Genomic DNA, 17887 nt, shown 5'->3' with positions numbered 1-17887 from the left:
GAGACATTGCCAATGCATGTCTCCCGGAATGGCATAATATTTTGACATCCAACACTCAGTCTCTCTTTGACATCCAACACTCAGTCTCTCTTTGACATCCAACACTCAGTCTCTCTTTGACATCCAACACTCAGTCTCTCTTTGACATCCAACACTCAGTCTCTCTTTGACATCCAACACTCAGTCTCTCTTTGACATCCAACACTCAGTCTCTCTTTGACATCCAACACTCAGTCTCTCTTTGACATCCAACACTCAGTCTCTCTTTGACATCCAACACTCAGTCTCTCTTTGACATCCAACACTCAGTCTCTCTTTGACATCCAACACTCAGTCTCTCTTTGACATCCAACACTCAGTCTCTCTTTGACATCCAACACTCAGTCTCTCTTTGACATCCAACACTCAGTCTCTCTTTGACATCCAACACTCAGTCTCTCTTTGACATCCAACACTCAGTCTCTCTTTGACATCCAACACTCAGTCTCTCTTTGACATCCAACACTCAGTCTCTCTTTGACATCCAACACTCAGTCTCTCTTTGACATCCAACACTCAGTCTCTCTTTGACATCCAACACTCAGTCTCTCTTTGACATCCAACACTCAGTCTCTCTTTGACATCCAACACTCAGTCTCTCTTTGACATCCAACACTCAGTCTCTCTTTGACATCCAACACTCAGTCTCTCTTTGACATCCAACACTCAGTCTCTCTTTGACATCCAACACTCAGTCTCTCTTTGACATCCAACACTCAGTCTCTCTTTGACATCCAACACTCAGTCTCTCTTTGACATCCAACACTCAGTCTCTCTTTGACATCCAACACTCAGTCTCTCTCTTTGACATCCAACACTCAGTCTCTCTTTGACATCCAACACTCAGTCTCTCTTTGACATCCAACACTCAGTCTCTCTTTGACATCCAACACTCAGTCTCTCTTTGACATCCAACACTCAGTCTCTCTTTGACATCCAACACTCAGTCTCTCTTTGACATCCAACACTCAGTCTCTCTTTGACATCCAACACTCAGTCTCTCTTTGACATCCAACACTCAGTCTCTCTTTGACATCCAACACTCAGTCTCTCTCTTTGACATCCAACACTCAGTCTCTCTTTGACATCCAACACTCAGTCTCTCTTTGACATCCAACACTCAGTCTCTCTTTGACATCCAACACTCAGTCTCTCTTTGACATCCAACACTCAGTCTCTCTTTGACATCCAACACTCAGTCTCTCTTTGACATCCAACACTCAGTCTCTCTTTGACATCCAACACTCAGTCTCTCTTTGACATCCAACACTCAGTCTCTCTTTGACATCCAACACTCAGTCTCTCTTTGACATCCAACACTCAGTCTCTCTCTTTGACATCCAACACTCAGTCTCTCTTTGACATCCAACACTCAGTCTCTCTTTGACATCCAACACTCAGTCTCTCTTTGACATCCAACACTCAGTCTCTCTTTGACATCCAACACTCAGTCTATCTTTTAAATACAACAATAATTTCAAACAAATACTTTAATTTAATGATTTATTATTCCTATATGCTTCCTAATCTTTTCTTGTAGATGCTACAATGCTCTGAAAATTTTCATCATCTTCCAGTTCAAGGACGAAATGTAATTTATCCTCGGCGTCTAAAAATCCCTTGAAATTATTAACAATTTGTTGATATAATGATCTTGCATAATGGATATTATAAATCCTATAAAGTTTTGCAATTAAAGCAACCATCATATCATCGGCTGCACTGGTTTCTATACTATCCATCAATGAAAAATCATAATTCATTCCTCTTGTTTTTATTTGTGTTTGTTGATCATTTTGATTTGAATTTTTAGGATTTGACTTGTTAGATACTTTAAATTGATTTTGTGCTTCATTTCTTTCGATTTCAAATAATCCTATGCAAGGAGGCAATGTTAGTTGAGAAATAGTAGTGTCTTTCTTAATTTCGTGAATGCATGGAAATTTAACACCGAACTTACTCTTAAGAATCAATTCCTGATCAATGCACCATTGTCCGCATGTAGGATGAACATTCAAGAGCTGTTTTGCATATTTCTTTTGGTTGCTTAGTTCTCGACTAACATTTGTATTTACAATTTTCGGTACATCCTTTTCTCTCTGCATTATATAATCTGAAAGGAGATGAATCATCAGCTTGAAATCAAATTTTCCTGCCGAAAATTTTTCTAAGATTTTTTGATATTGCAAATGGAAACTTTCGGCATGATTGGATGGGCCAATAAGGCATTCCCTAAAACACAGGCAGAATTTTCCTTTTTTATTAATGCAAAATTTGTTATATTTTTGAATGCATTCGATGAAATCGCATGCATTCGATGAAATCGCACTTCTTCAGTATGCCATTCTTCGAGTAATTGAGTATATTGAATAGCCTTCGCTTCATAATCCTCTTGCCTTATGGCTCTGATTGTATCCTCGATCATGCCATCCACCATGCTTCCCTCAGACAGTAGATTTAGCACATGGCGTATACAAGCCCATATGATTAATTCTTTATCTTTTGCAAACTTTTTAATTCCAGTTCCTAAATCACCAAGGAATGGAATTTCTCTGATTCTTTCGATTGTAACACCAGATTTTTCTAAAGAGGCAAAAAACAGTTTGTAAGCTTCTGCGTTTTCGGATGGACCAACATAGAAGCCCATAGGAATCCCTGTATTATAAATAACTATTTGAGGGACTATTAAAATATAATCTACAATTGGGAAGGTAGCGTCGACCTCAATCAATTGAATTTTGCAGTTCGGATTCATAAGCAATTGCGCAGATATTGGTGATACCCAAGAGACCCATTCGACTCTATGTCCTTGACAAAACATTTGATATGTTTCATTATCATCACAATAATGAACTCGCACACGTCCTGGAAGGGTTTTTAACTCATCATAAATATCTCTTTCGTCTTCTGTTTCTGGCCGGTCAATTATATTATATTTAATTAACTTCGTACGAAATTTATTTTTGGTTTGTGGGGATGGCAAAATTGATTTGTGAATTTTAAGATATGAATCTTCGTCAATCATCATGCCTTCAGGGAGATTTTTTAATTGAATTGAAAATAAATTCCCTTTAACAAGGACAATATCAAATAATGTTTTTTGTTTGTTGAGGTAATTAAGCTTTCCTTTATATATTTAAAATTGTATACTATCCTGTATCGAAATAAATCCGTTTTAGGATCTTTAACCGATGCATTTTTGATCTCCAAAAATGACGGTAAATAACTTAAAAATTCGTATACTTGAAATGGATTCAATAATTTATTTTTGTTAACAGTGAGCTCAAAATTTTTGATTTTATAAGGTATTTTGGAATTGCATTCGAAAAATAAAAGCCTTGAATATAGTCCAATATAATTCGATGATTCTGTATCATATAATTTGTTAAGAAAATTTATATCTAACATTTTATACATTGTCTCCAGATAAAATGCTTCTAAGCCAGATGCCGTTGTTATATGTTTGATACAGCTTTTTGCGGTATCCTTATTTAAAAATGTACGAAAAATAAGGAATTCATTATATTTTGCACAGTTAAGTAATACTTGCCCTTGAATTCTTCTTTCATTCAGATTATTTTGTTTTAGAAATCCGATGTAATCATGAGTTGAAATCAAAAATGGAAGCATATTAGCATTGACACAGTTTGATCCTGCCAAAATCCATTTGGGCACAGTTCCATCATTCAAAAGATCAAAGTCGAAATAAGATCCGTTGTAAATTTTAACATAATTATTAAAGTTTTTATCTTTGATGCCCTGTGCAAACTGATTGAATACATTTGTGGCAGAGAAATGCAAAGCTAAATGAGCGATATGCAAGTGATCATCAAGAAATCGAAAGTCAACATTCGAAAAGTTATATGTAGTATCATCATTTAGAAGATGTAATATTAGATTGGCTGTCGATTTATATGGATAACATGTAATTAAATCTTCATATAATATATTAATCATTTGCTTATTTGTTTTTACATCATCTTTTATGTTTGATCTACCTTTCAAATTATAGAAACTGCATTGTTGAATTGTCTGGAAGTCTAAGTATTTATCGACCACATAAAGAAAAAAAGCAAAATTATTGTCAATAAAGATTTTCATATCATTACACTCCCATATTGTAATGTATGTATAAATAATGATCTCCAAAAGATCAAGCCTTTTTATGGCAAGATTGGAGAAATAGTTGATATAAACAAAGCAAGGAATTTTTTGAAATTGCTCATAAGAAATTCCGGCAACACTAAGAGCTTGAGCAATATCGGTGTGTGTGTAAGCCAGTATGTTTTTTTCGATTTCTTTGAGTAATATGGAAATTGTGTTCAAATCTAGGTAGTTGGTACAGTTAATATACTTGAAAGGATCAATTGCTTCGATTTTTGGTTCTTCAACAAAAAAAGGCTCGCGGGTCTCATCAGGAACCATGTCCTTAGGAGTCTGGGCCATAAGCGAATTTGAAATAATAAACGGATATTAAACTGAAATACAGAGAGATAAAAATATTTAAAAATATAAGGAAATGAATCAAAAAAATATAATTAAAAAGATTTAAAAGTTAAAAAAAAGGAAAAAAAATTTAATAAATGATTAGGTAGAATGTGATGTGAATGCGTAAGGAATATATATAAGAAATTATAGTGTTGGATGTCAAAGAGAGACTGAGTGTTGGATGTCAAAGAGAGACTGAGTGTTGGATGTCAAAGAGAGACTGAGTGTTGGATGTCAAAGAGAGACTGAGTGTTGGATGTCAAAGAGAGACTGAGTGTTGGATGTCAAAGAGAGACTGAGTGTTGGATGTCAAAGAGAGACTGAGTGTTGGATGTCAAAGAGAGACTGAGTGTTGGATGTCAAAGAGAGACTGAGGTAAGGATGACTTTTTGTCTGAGGTAAGGATGAGTCAATGACTGAGGTAAGGATGAGTCAATGACTGAGGTAAGGATGAGTCAATGACTGAGGTAAGGATGAGTCTATGACTGAGGTAAGGATGAGTCAATGACTGAGGTAAGGATGAGTCAATGACTGAGGTAAGGATGAGTCAATGACTGAGGTAAGGATAAGTCAATGACTGAGGTAAGGATAAGTCAATGACTGAGGTAAGGATGAGTCTATGACTGAGGTAAGGATGAGTCAATGACTGAGGTAAGGATGAGTCAATGACTGAGGTAAGGATGAGTCAATGACTGAGGTAAGGATGAGTCAATGACTGAGGTAAGGATAAGTCAATGACTGAGGTAAGGATAAGTCAATGACTGAGGTAAGGATGAGTCTATGACTGAGGTAAGGATGAGTCAATGACTGAGGTAAAGATGACTTTTTGTCTGAGGTAAGGATGAGTCAATGACTGAGGTAAGGATAAGTCAATGACTGAGGTAAGGATAAGTCAATGACTGAGGTAAGCATGAGTTGTTGTCTGAGGTAAAGATGACTTGTTGTCTCAGCTAAGGATGAGTTGTTGTATGAGGTAAGGATAATTTATTCTCTTCACTACCTATTACTGACGGGTCCATGGTAGTATTCATTTTATTTTTATCGTTTTATTTTCCTTCAATTTCAACTCTAAGCATCAACTATCACACAATAGTTCCTCTACCTTACACCCAACCAATCCCATATTGAATCTTAACTTTTCCTCCTGATATTGATAAAATAAATTTCAATTGTTCGTTTCCAGATCTTGTTAAAGAAAAAAATTCACTCCTCTTAGATACAAAGAGAACTACTCTATCTAAATTTTTCAAAAAAAATACATTTTCTTATTTTACATATTAAAAAGTACCAATTTTTATTTCAAAATTTGAAATTTATGATTTTTTTGGAAAACTTTTCGATTTTCTGACACGGTAGATGCTTTTTATTTTATACACTATGCCTAAAATTAATTTTTCAAACTAAAAAATCCTAATTAGATAATTTTTCAAATATTTAATCAGTTAAATTGAATATTATTAAACTATGTTATTATTTAAATAATTTCCATCTTTTGTAATGCATCAGCACATTACCTGAAAACTTTTTAATCATTCTAGAACAAACCAACATCGTATAATCCCATCATAGCTAATCATCCATTACAATTCTGCCTATTCAAGAGCTCGTGGTGAATTTCCTAAGTTCATTCCCATTCAAAATAAAGATATTCAACAAATTTCTTCCAAAAGAACTTCGTAAACTAACTAACAAGAATAACATCTTCCATTATTTTCAACATAAATACATTTTCAAAGAATAAAATGTTCTTTAATGATTTTTTATTTGGTGAGAAATCTTGCAACATTATTCTTTCATACTCAACTTCAATACAACAACTAACATATGATAGTTGGAAAAAATCACATAATAGAGCAGGTAAGTATTGTGAAGCTGAACTTTTATTTATCTGGTGTGATATGACCAAGCGAGGGACTCAGACTGCTGTATCTGTGGAGCAACATGACCAAGCGAGGGACTCAGACTGCTGTATCTGTGGAGCAACATGACCAAGCGAGGGACTCAGACTGCTGTATCTGTGGAGCAACATGACAAGGTGATTCAGTTTGCATTGATTGATAGTTCAATATCAGACCAATACTTCTCTTCCATGTTGCGGGCATGGCGAGGCATTTTCAAGATTGGTACCGAAATTGGCTACTATCCCTAAATGCAACAATCATAAATGACACTTTTATCAAAAAACGTGTTTAATTCAAATTTGGCGGGCTTTTGGTCGTAGATTAATTTAACTAATATGAATTTGGATTGTGCTTTCCTTATTGATGTAATGATATTTTCACTAATAAAAAATGAAATATACACAAGAAAAAATTATTCAAAAATTATCATTGCATTTTATTTGAAGAAATTTTGAAAACACATCATACACATACTATAAATGAATATTATCATCTTAATTTTAATAAATTTCATTTACTTGGAAAGATGCAAGATCATCTTGTACTTACTCTTCGATTTATTCCATGTAACTTCGCAGGTAATAATGGCGCACTTACCTCTATTTTGGATTTTTATAGTTTCCCTCAAAACACAAGTAGTATATGAGGAGGGTTGTGTGACTTTTTTTGTAAACGTAAGAATTCATACAATATTGAACGATTTTGTATCATTTTTTTTAACATATGAAGTAAAAAATGTATGATTCTTACGGTTTTTATTCTTACGTTTTTGAATAAATCAAGATTTTAAAAATTTTCAGAATCGTAAGAAATTTACACTCAGCCCATACATAACGAAATAAATAAAAAATTAAAATTAATTTTAAAATAATTTATATTTCATCACTTATAAAAGAAGCTATATATAGATGATGTCAGATATTCCGCGATTAATTAAACATTGTTTAAATCCTGAATGGAATCAATGGAGTCATAATCAAAGACCTCATAAATGAGAAAAAATAAATTAGAAACTAATGATTATTTGAATTTATGAAATCAATTATTTGATTCATTCTTTCTTCAATAATTTCTATTCTTTTTGTTAAATCATCTATTTTCATTAATGAGGTGATTCTTGATTGAGGAATAGATTTCAAACTAACCACTCCTTTTATTTTTGAAATTTTGAATCCATCAACTTTAAACATTTTATTCAATTTACATGTTGTCAATTCTTCAAATAATTTTTTATTATTAGCATAATAGTCATTAAATTCTTCAACAGATGAAAAAATTTTTATTTCAGTAATTGGTTTAACAACGTTTATTTTTTGTTGAACATTTCCACTTTCATTTATTTCTTCCTCCTCTGTTTCATTTATTTTTAAAATCGGTTTCATTTATCATTAAATAAAAATTAGAATATAAGTGATGAAATATATTTTTTAATTAATATTAAATCAGAAATGGCGGCAGGATTCTTTAAAAAATTATGGGATGGAATTAAGAAAGCTGCAGGTTGGGTTCATAAAAATATTATTAAACCCGTTGCAAACTTTTTGGCACCAGTAGCGAAAACGGCAGGAACTATCATAGGTGGAGTATTAGGTACTAAAGCAGGTAATCCAGCGATGGGAGCACAAGCAGGTAACGCAATTGGTGGAATTGCTGAAGGAATACTTAATAAAATAGGAGGTAGATAGTGGAAAAATAAATAAATATTATTTTTATCTTAGTATCGGTTGAAGTCTTTGATAAACTTTTTCTCCTTTATTTAATACTTCTCTTATTGGGGCAGCTTTTGGTGTTATTGATTCAGCAACGTCACTAATTGCTTCTTTATTCTTAAATATCCAATTTGCTCCTTTCTTCATTGTTTCCCAAACTTTATGCGCTCCTCTTTTTACTTTATCCCACAGTTTCTTAAAGAATCCTGCAGCCATAGTTGATTATTTCATTAAAATTAAAAATTCATTTTCATCTTTTAATTTTGATTTTTTATTTATTAATAAATGACGACTAACTATTTGGTGCCAAACACTAAACCGATTAATGGAAATGTGTTTCATTCATTCGAAAAGATAAATGAAATATTCGCAAAGAATGACGGTAGAAGATATTATAGAGAACTTGAAAGTTCATGCTATGACTCTGATGCTCCATATTTTGATGATAAACAAACTCATTTAAGAATTACAAATCCGGCTCATGATGTGAACCAATTAGGTGACACATATATTAAACGCAAAGTTAAAGCAACTCTAGTTTCAAATAAAGCTTTCACATGTGATGCCGCTTTTAAATGCATGCGTTTATTCGTTGGTTACAAATCATCAAATCAAAGCTTTAAACAAATAGAAGTAGAAACTGAAAGAGGTGATGCTGGTTATCTTCAGATGGATTGTGCCCGTGAATCTTTCGCATTTGCAACATATAAACCAAAATCAGAAAGGAAAGTTAAAAAGTTTGTTCATTCGTTATATAATAATGTTCAAAAATATGATAACTCAGTATGTGGTAAATATATTGACCCTTCAGAAGTTTTCAAGAAAGCAAATGAAGAAGTTGATATCACTTTTGATATGATTATTCCGGTAAATGATTTGTTAGCATTTCAGGCGTTCGATGATTATCCTAAATCATTTGGTGAAATCATTCTTAAATATTATGTTTTCAGGGATACTTTAGTATTTTGTCAGGTTGACCCGTTAAGAGTTGCTGATTTACAAAATTACGTTTATGAAAAGATAACTGATGAAAATTATGAAAAGATTATGAATCATGTTTATAAATATGATCGCAAATTCCAACAAATCGGACTTCCTGCCAAATTAATTACAAGCTTAGCCGATACATCTGCTAACGCAACAGTTGATGACGTTATTATTTCATGCACAAAGATGGAAGTTTTAGAGGATAAATGCATTACACCAGGATACGGTTTAATTGAAGAATCAGTTAAAGCAATACCACGTTTATTCAGTAAGGAAGATCCATTCATGATTCCAGCTCAACATATTGACGTTCGTTCACTAAATGGAGGTTGCATCACTCCTGAAGGTATTAGCTCAGATTTCTCATACGCTCTTCATAATGTTACAGATGTTGTGTTAACATTTCCGAAGAATGCAATGCAAAGAACAGTTTTAGAAAATCCAATGCTTCGAGGTCTTCAGGTCACTATAGATTCCAGAAACTTCCCCGATCAAGCGATGACCACAGTGGGCGACATATTCTTTACACGTATGCTTCAAGCTTCTGATTTAGATGGAGTGAATGAATGCACGGAAGAATACGAGGACTCATTAACTAGACCACTGAATGTGATGATGGCACGCCATTAGCTAGAACATGGAAAGACCAAACTTCATTCTTATGCACTATTCCAGTTCAACGTGATGGAGCGGGTATATTCTTTGATGGATTAGAAACTTTCAACTCACAAGTTACAGTACAAGTGAAAGCTTATCCAATCATTCAGGGTGTAAATGACACTTACTGTTCAAAGGTGACAAATCCTCCTCAGGTTTGGTTTACTAGGACTACGTATTGGACATGGACACCGGATGAAGGTTTGAAATATCATCCAACAGGTACACCACCACAGTATAGAAGTTCATATGATGAAATATTGATGAATAGAAATGTTTAAAATTATAAATTTATTTTTGATTAAATGGATTTAAATTCATCCACCCCTTATGAAGAATTAGCGGGAGTATATAATACATACGTAGATGATATGATTAATGAAGCATTGAGTGATAATAGAAATGCTCTATCTAAGGAAAAATTAATGAAAATTCCATATTCTGAATGTTACTTAAATTCAATCACTGCAGCAATTGGTAAACAAAATAAAGGTAAAACATTAACGATATTAAAACAAATTATCATTATTGCTAACACTTCCCCCATTCACATGTGTTAATTTATATCAACCGTTCAGGTTCACCTTCAGATGATACATTTGAATCTTTAAAGCATTTAATCAAAATTCCAATTATTTATTTATCACAAGAAGAAGCAGAAGATTATTTAAAAAACTTTTTAATGTATAAAGAATTATATAATACAATCAAGAAGCAAGGATTAGAGGATAAAATTATTGATAAACAACGGGATGAATTATTTGAAACACTTTCTATTTCAAATTTTGATAGAGAATTTTTGCATTCACTCATTTTTCTAGATGATGCAGTGAAATCAAAACTAATAACTAATGAGAAATCATATTTTAATCAATTATTAACTCAATGTCGACACATTCAGTGTTCATTCTTCATGGCTGTTCAATACTTCAAAGCATTAAGCACAAACATTAAATCAAATCTATCAACCCTTTTCATTTTCAGTGGGTTTAGTCGTCAACAGTTGAACGTTATGCTTTATCAAGTGAATTTACCAATGAGCATTAATGAACTTTACACACAATATCAACAATTAGGTGAACATGGAAAAATAATAGTTGATTTAAATAAAGGTTCCATTAAATTTGATTAACTTTTTATAATTAATTTTTATTTTTTATTTATAATTAAACATGACAGAAATAGCAAATCTTCTACAGGTTCCATTAAAACAAGGGACAAACAAAAAGGGTGCATATAATAGAACTATGAAAGTTCCAGATGGAATGAAAGAATTAGTTCATATTGTTGCTGGTCTTCAAAAAGATGTTAAACAAATGAGAAACGTTTTAACATTACCAGAAGCTCAAGCATATGCCAAACGTCATGGTCCAAATTGGGAAGCACACGAAGCAGACATTACGGGTCCAAATGGAAAACCTGATGGTATAAATGAAGTTTTCGTTACTGATGGTCAAGGAAATATTAAAGTCATAAATGGGTATAAATTAACAATGACGGATTATCCTAAACGTAAAGCATATAATGAATGTTATCCTATGAAATTTGATGAAAATGGAAAAGCTGTTAAACAATACATTGGAGAAGGTGAAAATGGTCCAATGTATTCATACCATCTTATTCCATATTCTTATTTCAATGAAAAATTAAATGCTATTGAAGAGGGACCGGATGGATTACCACGATATGTTAATCAGTTTGATGGTCAATATGCAAATATTAGACCTGAAATTCCAGCTAAGAAATTCTTTAAAGTTGCTTTATTCGATCCAGTGTTCAATGAACAGAAAGAAGCAATGAAAGCAGAATTTAAACCAATTCAAGTGGCAAGAATTTCTTCATCTTCACTTTCAGAAGCGTTCAAGGAATTGATAAAGAAACCACTTTATTCTCAACAAGGTTATAACTTTGATTTAATTAAAGAAAGTGATAGACGTAAATTAGAAAAATCAGATGGTTTTAAGAATGCATGTAATGAAATGATTAAAGATATTGTAAATGATAAAATAAGACTGGAAGAAACTCAAAGCAATATCAATAACATAATTGGTGCAGTTACAAAGAAAGTATAAGCAAACAATGATGAACCTTGGGATATTACCGTAACAACTAAATAAAACTTTAAATATATTTTTCTTTTTTTTATTCGATTATAAATGAGAAGACGTTTCACAAGTCAAAAGAACACAAACGCAAAAGCAGAGATTACGGTTGGTTATAACGTAAATGATGATAAATCACGAATTATTCAAAATGTTAAAGTTAATGTTAGTCCTGAATTAACAAGGTCAGCAACTCAACCAAATTTATTAACTCGTGACTTACCGAAGAATGAAGAGAATGAAGAAAACCATGAGAATGGAGACCCAATCATTTTATCTGAACCCGGTAAAGAACCTGTTGAAATTCCCACTTATCCAACATACCCCCCACCTCTTTCATCAAACATCGAGAACCCATATAAAATAGACATTAATTCTGAATTAATGAAAATTTACCGTGATATAATAATTAATAATTATGATTCAATAATAAATTTAATTGACCAATCCGGTTTAATTATTTTACCTTATGAATCATTAATTCACATTATCGCCATTCTTTGTGATGTTCAAGATTCAGACGTTAAGATTCAATTTTTCATAGATGATGAGGTTTCATGCTGCGGAACAGTTGCAAAAATAAATCCTATAAAGGATATTAGCACAATTAAGATATCAAAGAACGGAACAACAACTGAACTTCATTTAACATATAATGATATTTATAATAAAATAGTTGATGAATATAAAATATCACTTGAAAAATTCTTTGTTAAGGCTATTTAATATTCAAGCATTAACATTATCGAATAATAATCCTTTGAATCATAATCAATAATAATTGACCTTTCACCAGTTTCTATCGTTTGTTTTATTTCTTTTTGTTCCCCACTATCTGGATCGGTCATTGTAATTGTTTTTGTTATAGTATCAGCTTTATCTTTAACTTCAATCTTTTTTCCATCGGGATATTTAAACCAAAATTCCAAAAATTCGATATTGTCAATCTGTTCATATTTTAATCTATCAATTACATTTTTAATACCATCTGAAAATCTTATGAAATGGTCATTATATGGGTTTGATTGAACTAAATTTGAATGAAGTGAAATATAACCTGTTGATGAATATGACATTGACTCATATTTTCTGAAAACACTAAAATTTATAACATGAATGAATTTCTTATTCGTTGAATTTATGAATTCTTGAGGTAATCTTATTCTAGTTTTATTTATCACTGGAAAATAACGCTTTACCATATTTTTAATCGTAATAAAAATGTCAATTATCAATATTATTTCGAATAATAACTGTGAATTAAATTTAACAGTTAGCGGAATTTATAATGTTACTCTCGTTTCTGTGAGTGGTAAATTTAATCCCATTCTTTTAGACCCTTCAGATTATATATCATTTATTAAAGATGACCATGAAAAAACGTATGATATGTATATAAATAATGTGATAACGAAATGGGATATTAACATGATTTTAAGTTATTTAAATGAATCATTTATCGTATGGTATGAAGAAAATTTTAAATCAAAACCGATAAACTTTTTGAACTTGATGAAATAAATAACCTTATTAAATTCCCGCTGAAAATTAAATTTTGTACTCCTCATTTTCGTTCATTGTTGGGGATATTAAATTTTGAAAAAGATGTTGGGGATGTTTTGTATTCTGACACTGGTTCCAATTTCATTTTAATCAAATGTGATAAAGTTAATACCCCAATGAGATTTTCACATCAAACATTAGACCCTAACTCTTACCCATCAATACAAAACATTTTATCCATCAACTTAAACACATTTTCTTTATCATATCCGTTTCAATTATCCGGGAATTCATTTATTCTTCATTCAAAAGATTTATCAAATATTAAATTTAGAATAACTGACCTATTTGATTGTGATTTAGAATTCATGAATGAAATATTATGGCAATTTCAAATAGAAAAAATAGGTGATGAGATAACGGATTAAATATTTATTTTTAAATCATAATAAATGATTAAACAACAGCAACCACAACAACTTAAGGCACAAAGCACCCAGGTCCCTCAGACCATTACATACGCCATATATGCATATAATTCAAAGACGGCAGAACAAACGCAAAGGTTGAAATATGGAGATTTGGAGATAGTATTGAAAAATGACCATTTCGAATTCGTTTGCAAAGGTGGTGCAGTGATATCAAATATAAAAGAAATTTTATTTATGAATTCAAAAATTAAAGGTATAACGGATGATATAACATCAATTCCACCAGAAGAACAAAGATATTACGCATTAAATGCATTTCCTAAAGTTTTGAAGATTGGAAGATTTAATTTAAATGAGGAATTCATAAAAGGTTTCCTAAATGACATAATGGAGAAAGCTGATAAGGAATGTGTTGCTGCTGCGTTAGAGAAGAAAGCAGATAAGGAATATGTTAACGAAAAAGATAATGAAATTAAAGAAAGTGTTGAATGGTATCATGAATGGACATCAAAGATTTTAAAAACTAAAGCTGATACAGGATGGGTTTCAGGATGTTTAGACCTTAAAGCGGATAAAACATATGTTAACGAAAAAGATAATGAAATTAAAGAAAGTGTTGAATGGTATCATGAATGGACATCAAAGATTTTAAAAACTAAAGCTGATACAGGATGGGTTTCAGGATGTTTAGACCTTAAAGCGGATAAAACATATGTTAACGAAATATACCAAAGTTTGATAGGAACAAAAAATATTGAAACTATTGTTGGCGACTTTTCTGTCAATGAAGAAAATAAATATTTAGATGGCAGTTTGTACACTCCTTAAAAAATGGTATACGGTGGAAACTCATTCCGAAAAATAACAATGAAATGTATGTAAGTTATAAAAAGAATGATGACACACAAGTTAAAGTTCCATTAGACAACAACTGCTACTTAAACTTATATGGAGACGAACAAAAGAAATATTTAAGAGTTTATGAAATGGCAGATATGACATTGCCTGACCCAGCTCCAGCACCATATTATTATGACTATGGAGATGATGTCAGAACACCACATGTAGATGAACAAAAGTTAACATTATATTTAGATTATTATAGATATAAAAGATATAATGCAATAGAAAAAACGAGAATAGTATATTATTATACAGATGACAGAAATAAATATTATAGTCAAGATTTTACCTACCCTGAAAACATAAGATTATATTATAAAAAATATTCTGACACAAACCAGAAGAAACCTGAAATAGTTACACTATATTTTAAGTTCAAAAGAGACAATCCTATAATATCTCATATGTTTGATTTAATGAACCCAGTAGGTTCTATTTATACATCTATGGATGCAAGAGGTCCTCAAGTAATGTTTGGTGTTGGTGCATGGGAACAAATAGTTGACAGGTTTTTGTATTGTGCAAACTCTTCAAAGGAAACAGGTGGAAGTAAAACGATTTCAGGTGAAAATTTACCTGCACACAGTCACTACATAGATTTAAGCACATCTCAAGCAGGTTGGCATAAGCATAGATATTGGGATTGGTCAGGAATGACAAAAGGTAAAGGATATGATGTTAAAGACGACGTTAAGTTTGCCATAAATTGTTACTGGAGTGACACTCAGGGAGAAAGGAACCATACACATTTCGTTTCAGGATATACACAAACAACGGGACAAAGTAAAGAATACATGCCGCCATTTATGACTGTATTCGCATGGTATAGAGTTCAATGAACACACTTAACCCAAAGGGTTTAGGCTTACCGAATGAACTAAATATATTTTATGTCTGTAATTAATTAGGTAATGAAGTAATGGATGAACTACAGAAAAGAAGTTAAAAGCTTGGGGTCGTTTTGTACAAAAATATTATGAGTAAATGATTTAGGTTATTCAATAATTAATTATTTTTGAAGAACTGAAGGTGCTACCATGTTACCATGTGCTACCAGGTCATTTAACTTCTCTGAAAAAGTGTGACAACATGACATTTTGACAACAACACAGAAAATGATTTGTCATGACTTCATCGGAATGAGTGTAAATGACCCAAAAATAAAGTTAGTTTTAAAATTATTTTTATTTATTTTTTTATTTTGTATGTAAAGACAGTAATGTCAGTCGAAGCAAAAACATTCACTAACAAATCTAATGGCGAAACATTCACAAAAGGCACTTATAACGGTATTGAAGTCTTACGTAGAGACAAGGATGGTTACATTAATGCAACAAAGATGGCAAGAGAAGCAGGAAAGTTAAACCATTTAAACAGATTTCTCAATAGTGCTAAAATACAGGAAATTCTTGAGTTTTGGATGAACGAATACGGTGGAGCCAAAAGTGGCTCGACCTCAAAACAAGCATTTTATGAGCTTACAAAGGGTGTTATAAATGAATTCAAAGGTATTTACATACATCCTGACCTCGTTCATTTTGTTGCTGAATGGTGCTCTGTAAAGTATGCATTTTATGTCAAAGATATTATGGACTCCATAGACAAGAAAGTTCATGAGAAATTAGATGAAGAAGAACTTGAAGATACAGTAGAGAATGCTAAACCTTTGTTTGAAGAAGAAGTTGGAAAAATGTGCGAAAAACAATTAGAACATGAACGTGAGTTATGTTATGGTTATAGAGATTCTCCATACGAACTAGACCAATGGGAACAAGAAAATTTAAAGAGAGAATTTAGAGAATATGAACTCGCTAAGATAGCATTAGAAGCTGCAGAAAAGAAGTTAAAAGCTTGGGGTCGTTTTGTACAAAAATATTGTGAGTAAATGATTTAGGTTATTCAATAATTAATTATTTTTGAAGAACTGAAGGTGCTACCAGGTCACCATGTGCTACCAGGTCATTTTGACAACATCACAGGAGGAAGGCAGTTATGAATTATTTTTGAAGAACTGAAGGTGCTACCATGTTACCATGTGCTACCAGGTCATTTAACTTCTCTGAAAAAGTGTGACAACATGACATTTTGACAACAACACAGGAGGAAGGCAGTTATGAATTATTTTTGAAGAACTGAGGGTGCTACCATGTTACCATGTGCTACCAGGTCATTTAACTTCTCTGAAAAAATGTGACAACATGACATTTTGACAACAACACAGAAAATTTGATGCAGTCCAAAAATAAAGTTAGTTTTAAAATTATTTTTATTTTTTTATTCCTATATAAATGACAGCAACAAACAACAACAGCAACTTTATCGTTTCTGATGAACAAGTTATTGATTCATTAGTTGCGGAATTAGTTGTGGCAGAAACTAAAACCCTCAACGAAAGAATTGGTGAAAACAGGATTGATTTACATAACTACCTCAAATACGATGGAGGAAGAGGAAGGAAAACTGGTATGGCTTTATTAGTAAATAAAATTTCAAATTTAACGATTATAGATGTTGAATATCAATAAATCGTACAATGATGAACTTAAAGAAACAGTTAGAAAAGACATTTTATCAAAACTTTCGGATAAAGATGTTATCGTTAAAACCGCATCAGGAGGTCTTCACATTTATTGCAACACTAATTTCTTCTATGCAGTTTCGAACAGAATGATTAAATGTTATTCCTGCAATGATTATGATATTGACATAATGACTTCTATGGATGATTCAAAACGTTCTTTAGTAGTCATGGCTGATTCAAGAGTTCGCAAGAATGCAACAGAACCAATCAATACATACTCATTCATTCGTGGAAGTTATGATTCAACATTAACTAGAACAGTGAATGATATATTAAATGATTTGAATATTAAGGTAAGAGTTGAACAGAAGAGCGAAGAAATAAAGAGTATAATGAATGAAAACAAAGATGTAAACATTGACGATAAACTAGCTCAGAGCATAGTTGATGGCATCTGTGATTTTGAAGTACATAATGATGGTGGAAACATGAATTTAGAAAAAGAAATAACATTATTCACACTGTTTCAAGCTATTAATTCGTTACCTAATCATTTGATTAATGAAGCATACGATAACGTTTATAACTTCTGCAGTTTAACAGAAAATGCAAAAAGTAATTTTGAAAAAGCACGTGATAGATATGC

At 32.0% G+C, this 17887-nt stretch overlaps 5 protein-coding genes and 5 pseudogenes across 10 annotated transcripts, besides 1 other annotated feature; 7 read left to right on the top strand and 3 right to left on the bottom strand.

Annotated features, from left to right (window-relative positions):
• Nucleotides 1–1562: 1562 nt before the first annotated feature.
• Nucleotides 1563–2144, bottom strand: TVAGG3_0010380 (uncharacterized protein; the record flags this gene model as incomplete). Its single annotated transcript, XM_001299871.1, has 1 exon — nucleotides 1563–2144. One exon carries the CDS (start codon nucleotides 2142–2144, stop codon nucleotides 1563–1565), a length of 582 nt encoding a protein of 193 aa, XP_001299872.1.
• Nucleotides 2145–3965: 1821 nt separating this feature from the next.
• On the bottom strand, nucleotides 3966–4485 carry TVAGG3_0010370 (annotated as a pseudogene). The gene has a single exon. A coding segment is annotated over exon 1 (520 nt).
• Nucleotides 4486–8137: 3652 nt separating this feature from the next.
• Nucleotides 8138–8353, bottom strand: TVAGG3_0010360 (uncharacterized protein; the record flags this gene model as incomplete). The annotated part of the gene is made up of 1 exon (XM_001299872.1): nucleotides 8138–8353. One exon carries the CDS (start codon nucleotides 8351–8353, stop codon nucleotides 8138–8140), a length of 216 nt encoding a protein of 71 aa, XP_001299873.1.
• A 69-nt stretch (nucleotides 8354–8422) lies between these two features.
• TVAGG3_0010350 lies at nucleotides 8423–9020 on the top strand (annotated as a pseudogene). The gene has a single exon. A coding segment is annotated over exon 1 (598 nt).
• Nucleotides 9021–9487: 467 nt separating this feature from the next.
• Nucleotides 9488–17887: part of a mobile genetic element that runs on past the window's edge.
• On the top strand, nucleotides 10954–11853 carry TVAGG3_0010340 (uncharacterized protein; the record flags this gene model as incomplete). The annotated part of the gene is made up of 1 exon (XM_051219876.1): nucleotides 10954–11853. The coding sequence occupies one exon, from the start codon at nucleotides 10954–10956 to the stop codon at nucleotides 11851–11853; it is 900 nt and encodes a 299-aa protein (XP_051104862.1).
• On the top strand, nucleotides 13839–14404 carry TVAGG3_0010330 (annotated as a pseudogene). Its single transcript has one exon. A coding segment is annotated over exon 1 (566 nt).
• Nucleotides 14690–15559, top strand: TVAGG3_0010320 (phage tail repeat-like family; the record flags this gene model as incomplete). The annotated part of the gene is made up of 1 exon (XM_051219875.1): nucleotides 14690–15559. The coding sequence occupies one exon, from the start codon at nucleotides 14690–14692 to the stop codon at nucleotides 15557–15559; it is 870 nt and encodes a 289-aa protein (XP_051104861.1).
• On the top strand, nucleotides 15940–16278 carry TVAGG3_0010310 (annotated as a pseudogene). Its single transcript has one exon. A coding segment is annotated over exon 1 (339 nt).
• Nucleotides 16309–16605, top strand: TVAGG3_0010300 (uncharacterized protein; the record flags this gene model as incomplete). The annotated part of the gene is made up of 1 exon (XM_051219874.1): nucleotides 16309–16605. The coding sequence occupies one exon, from the start codon at nucleotides 16309–16311 to the stop codon at nucleotides 16603–16605; it is 297 nt and encodes a 98-aa protein (XP_051104860.1).
• Nucleotides 17009–17561, top strand: TVAGG3_0010290 (annotated as a pseudogene). The gene has a single exon. A coding segment is annotated over exon 1 (553 nt).

Source organism: Trichomonas vaginalis, chromosome IV (assembly GCF_026262505.1).
Source record: "Trichomonas vaginalis G3 chromosome IV, whole genome shotgun sequence".
NCBI classification, from domain to species: domain Eukaryota; phylum Parabasalia; order Trichomonadida; family Trichomonadidae; genus Trichomonas; species Trichomonas vaginalis.
Note: the sequence above shows the minus strand (reverse complement) of the source record. Positions and strands in the feature narration are given on the sequence as shown.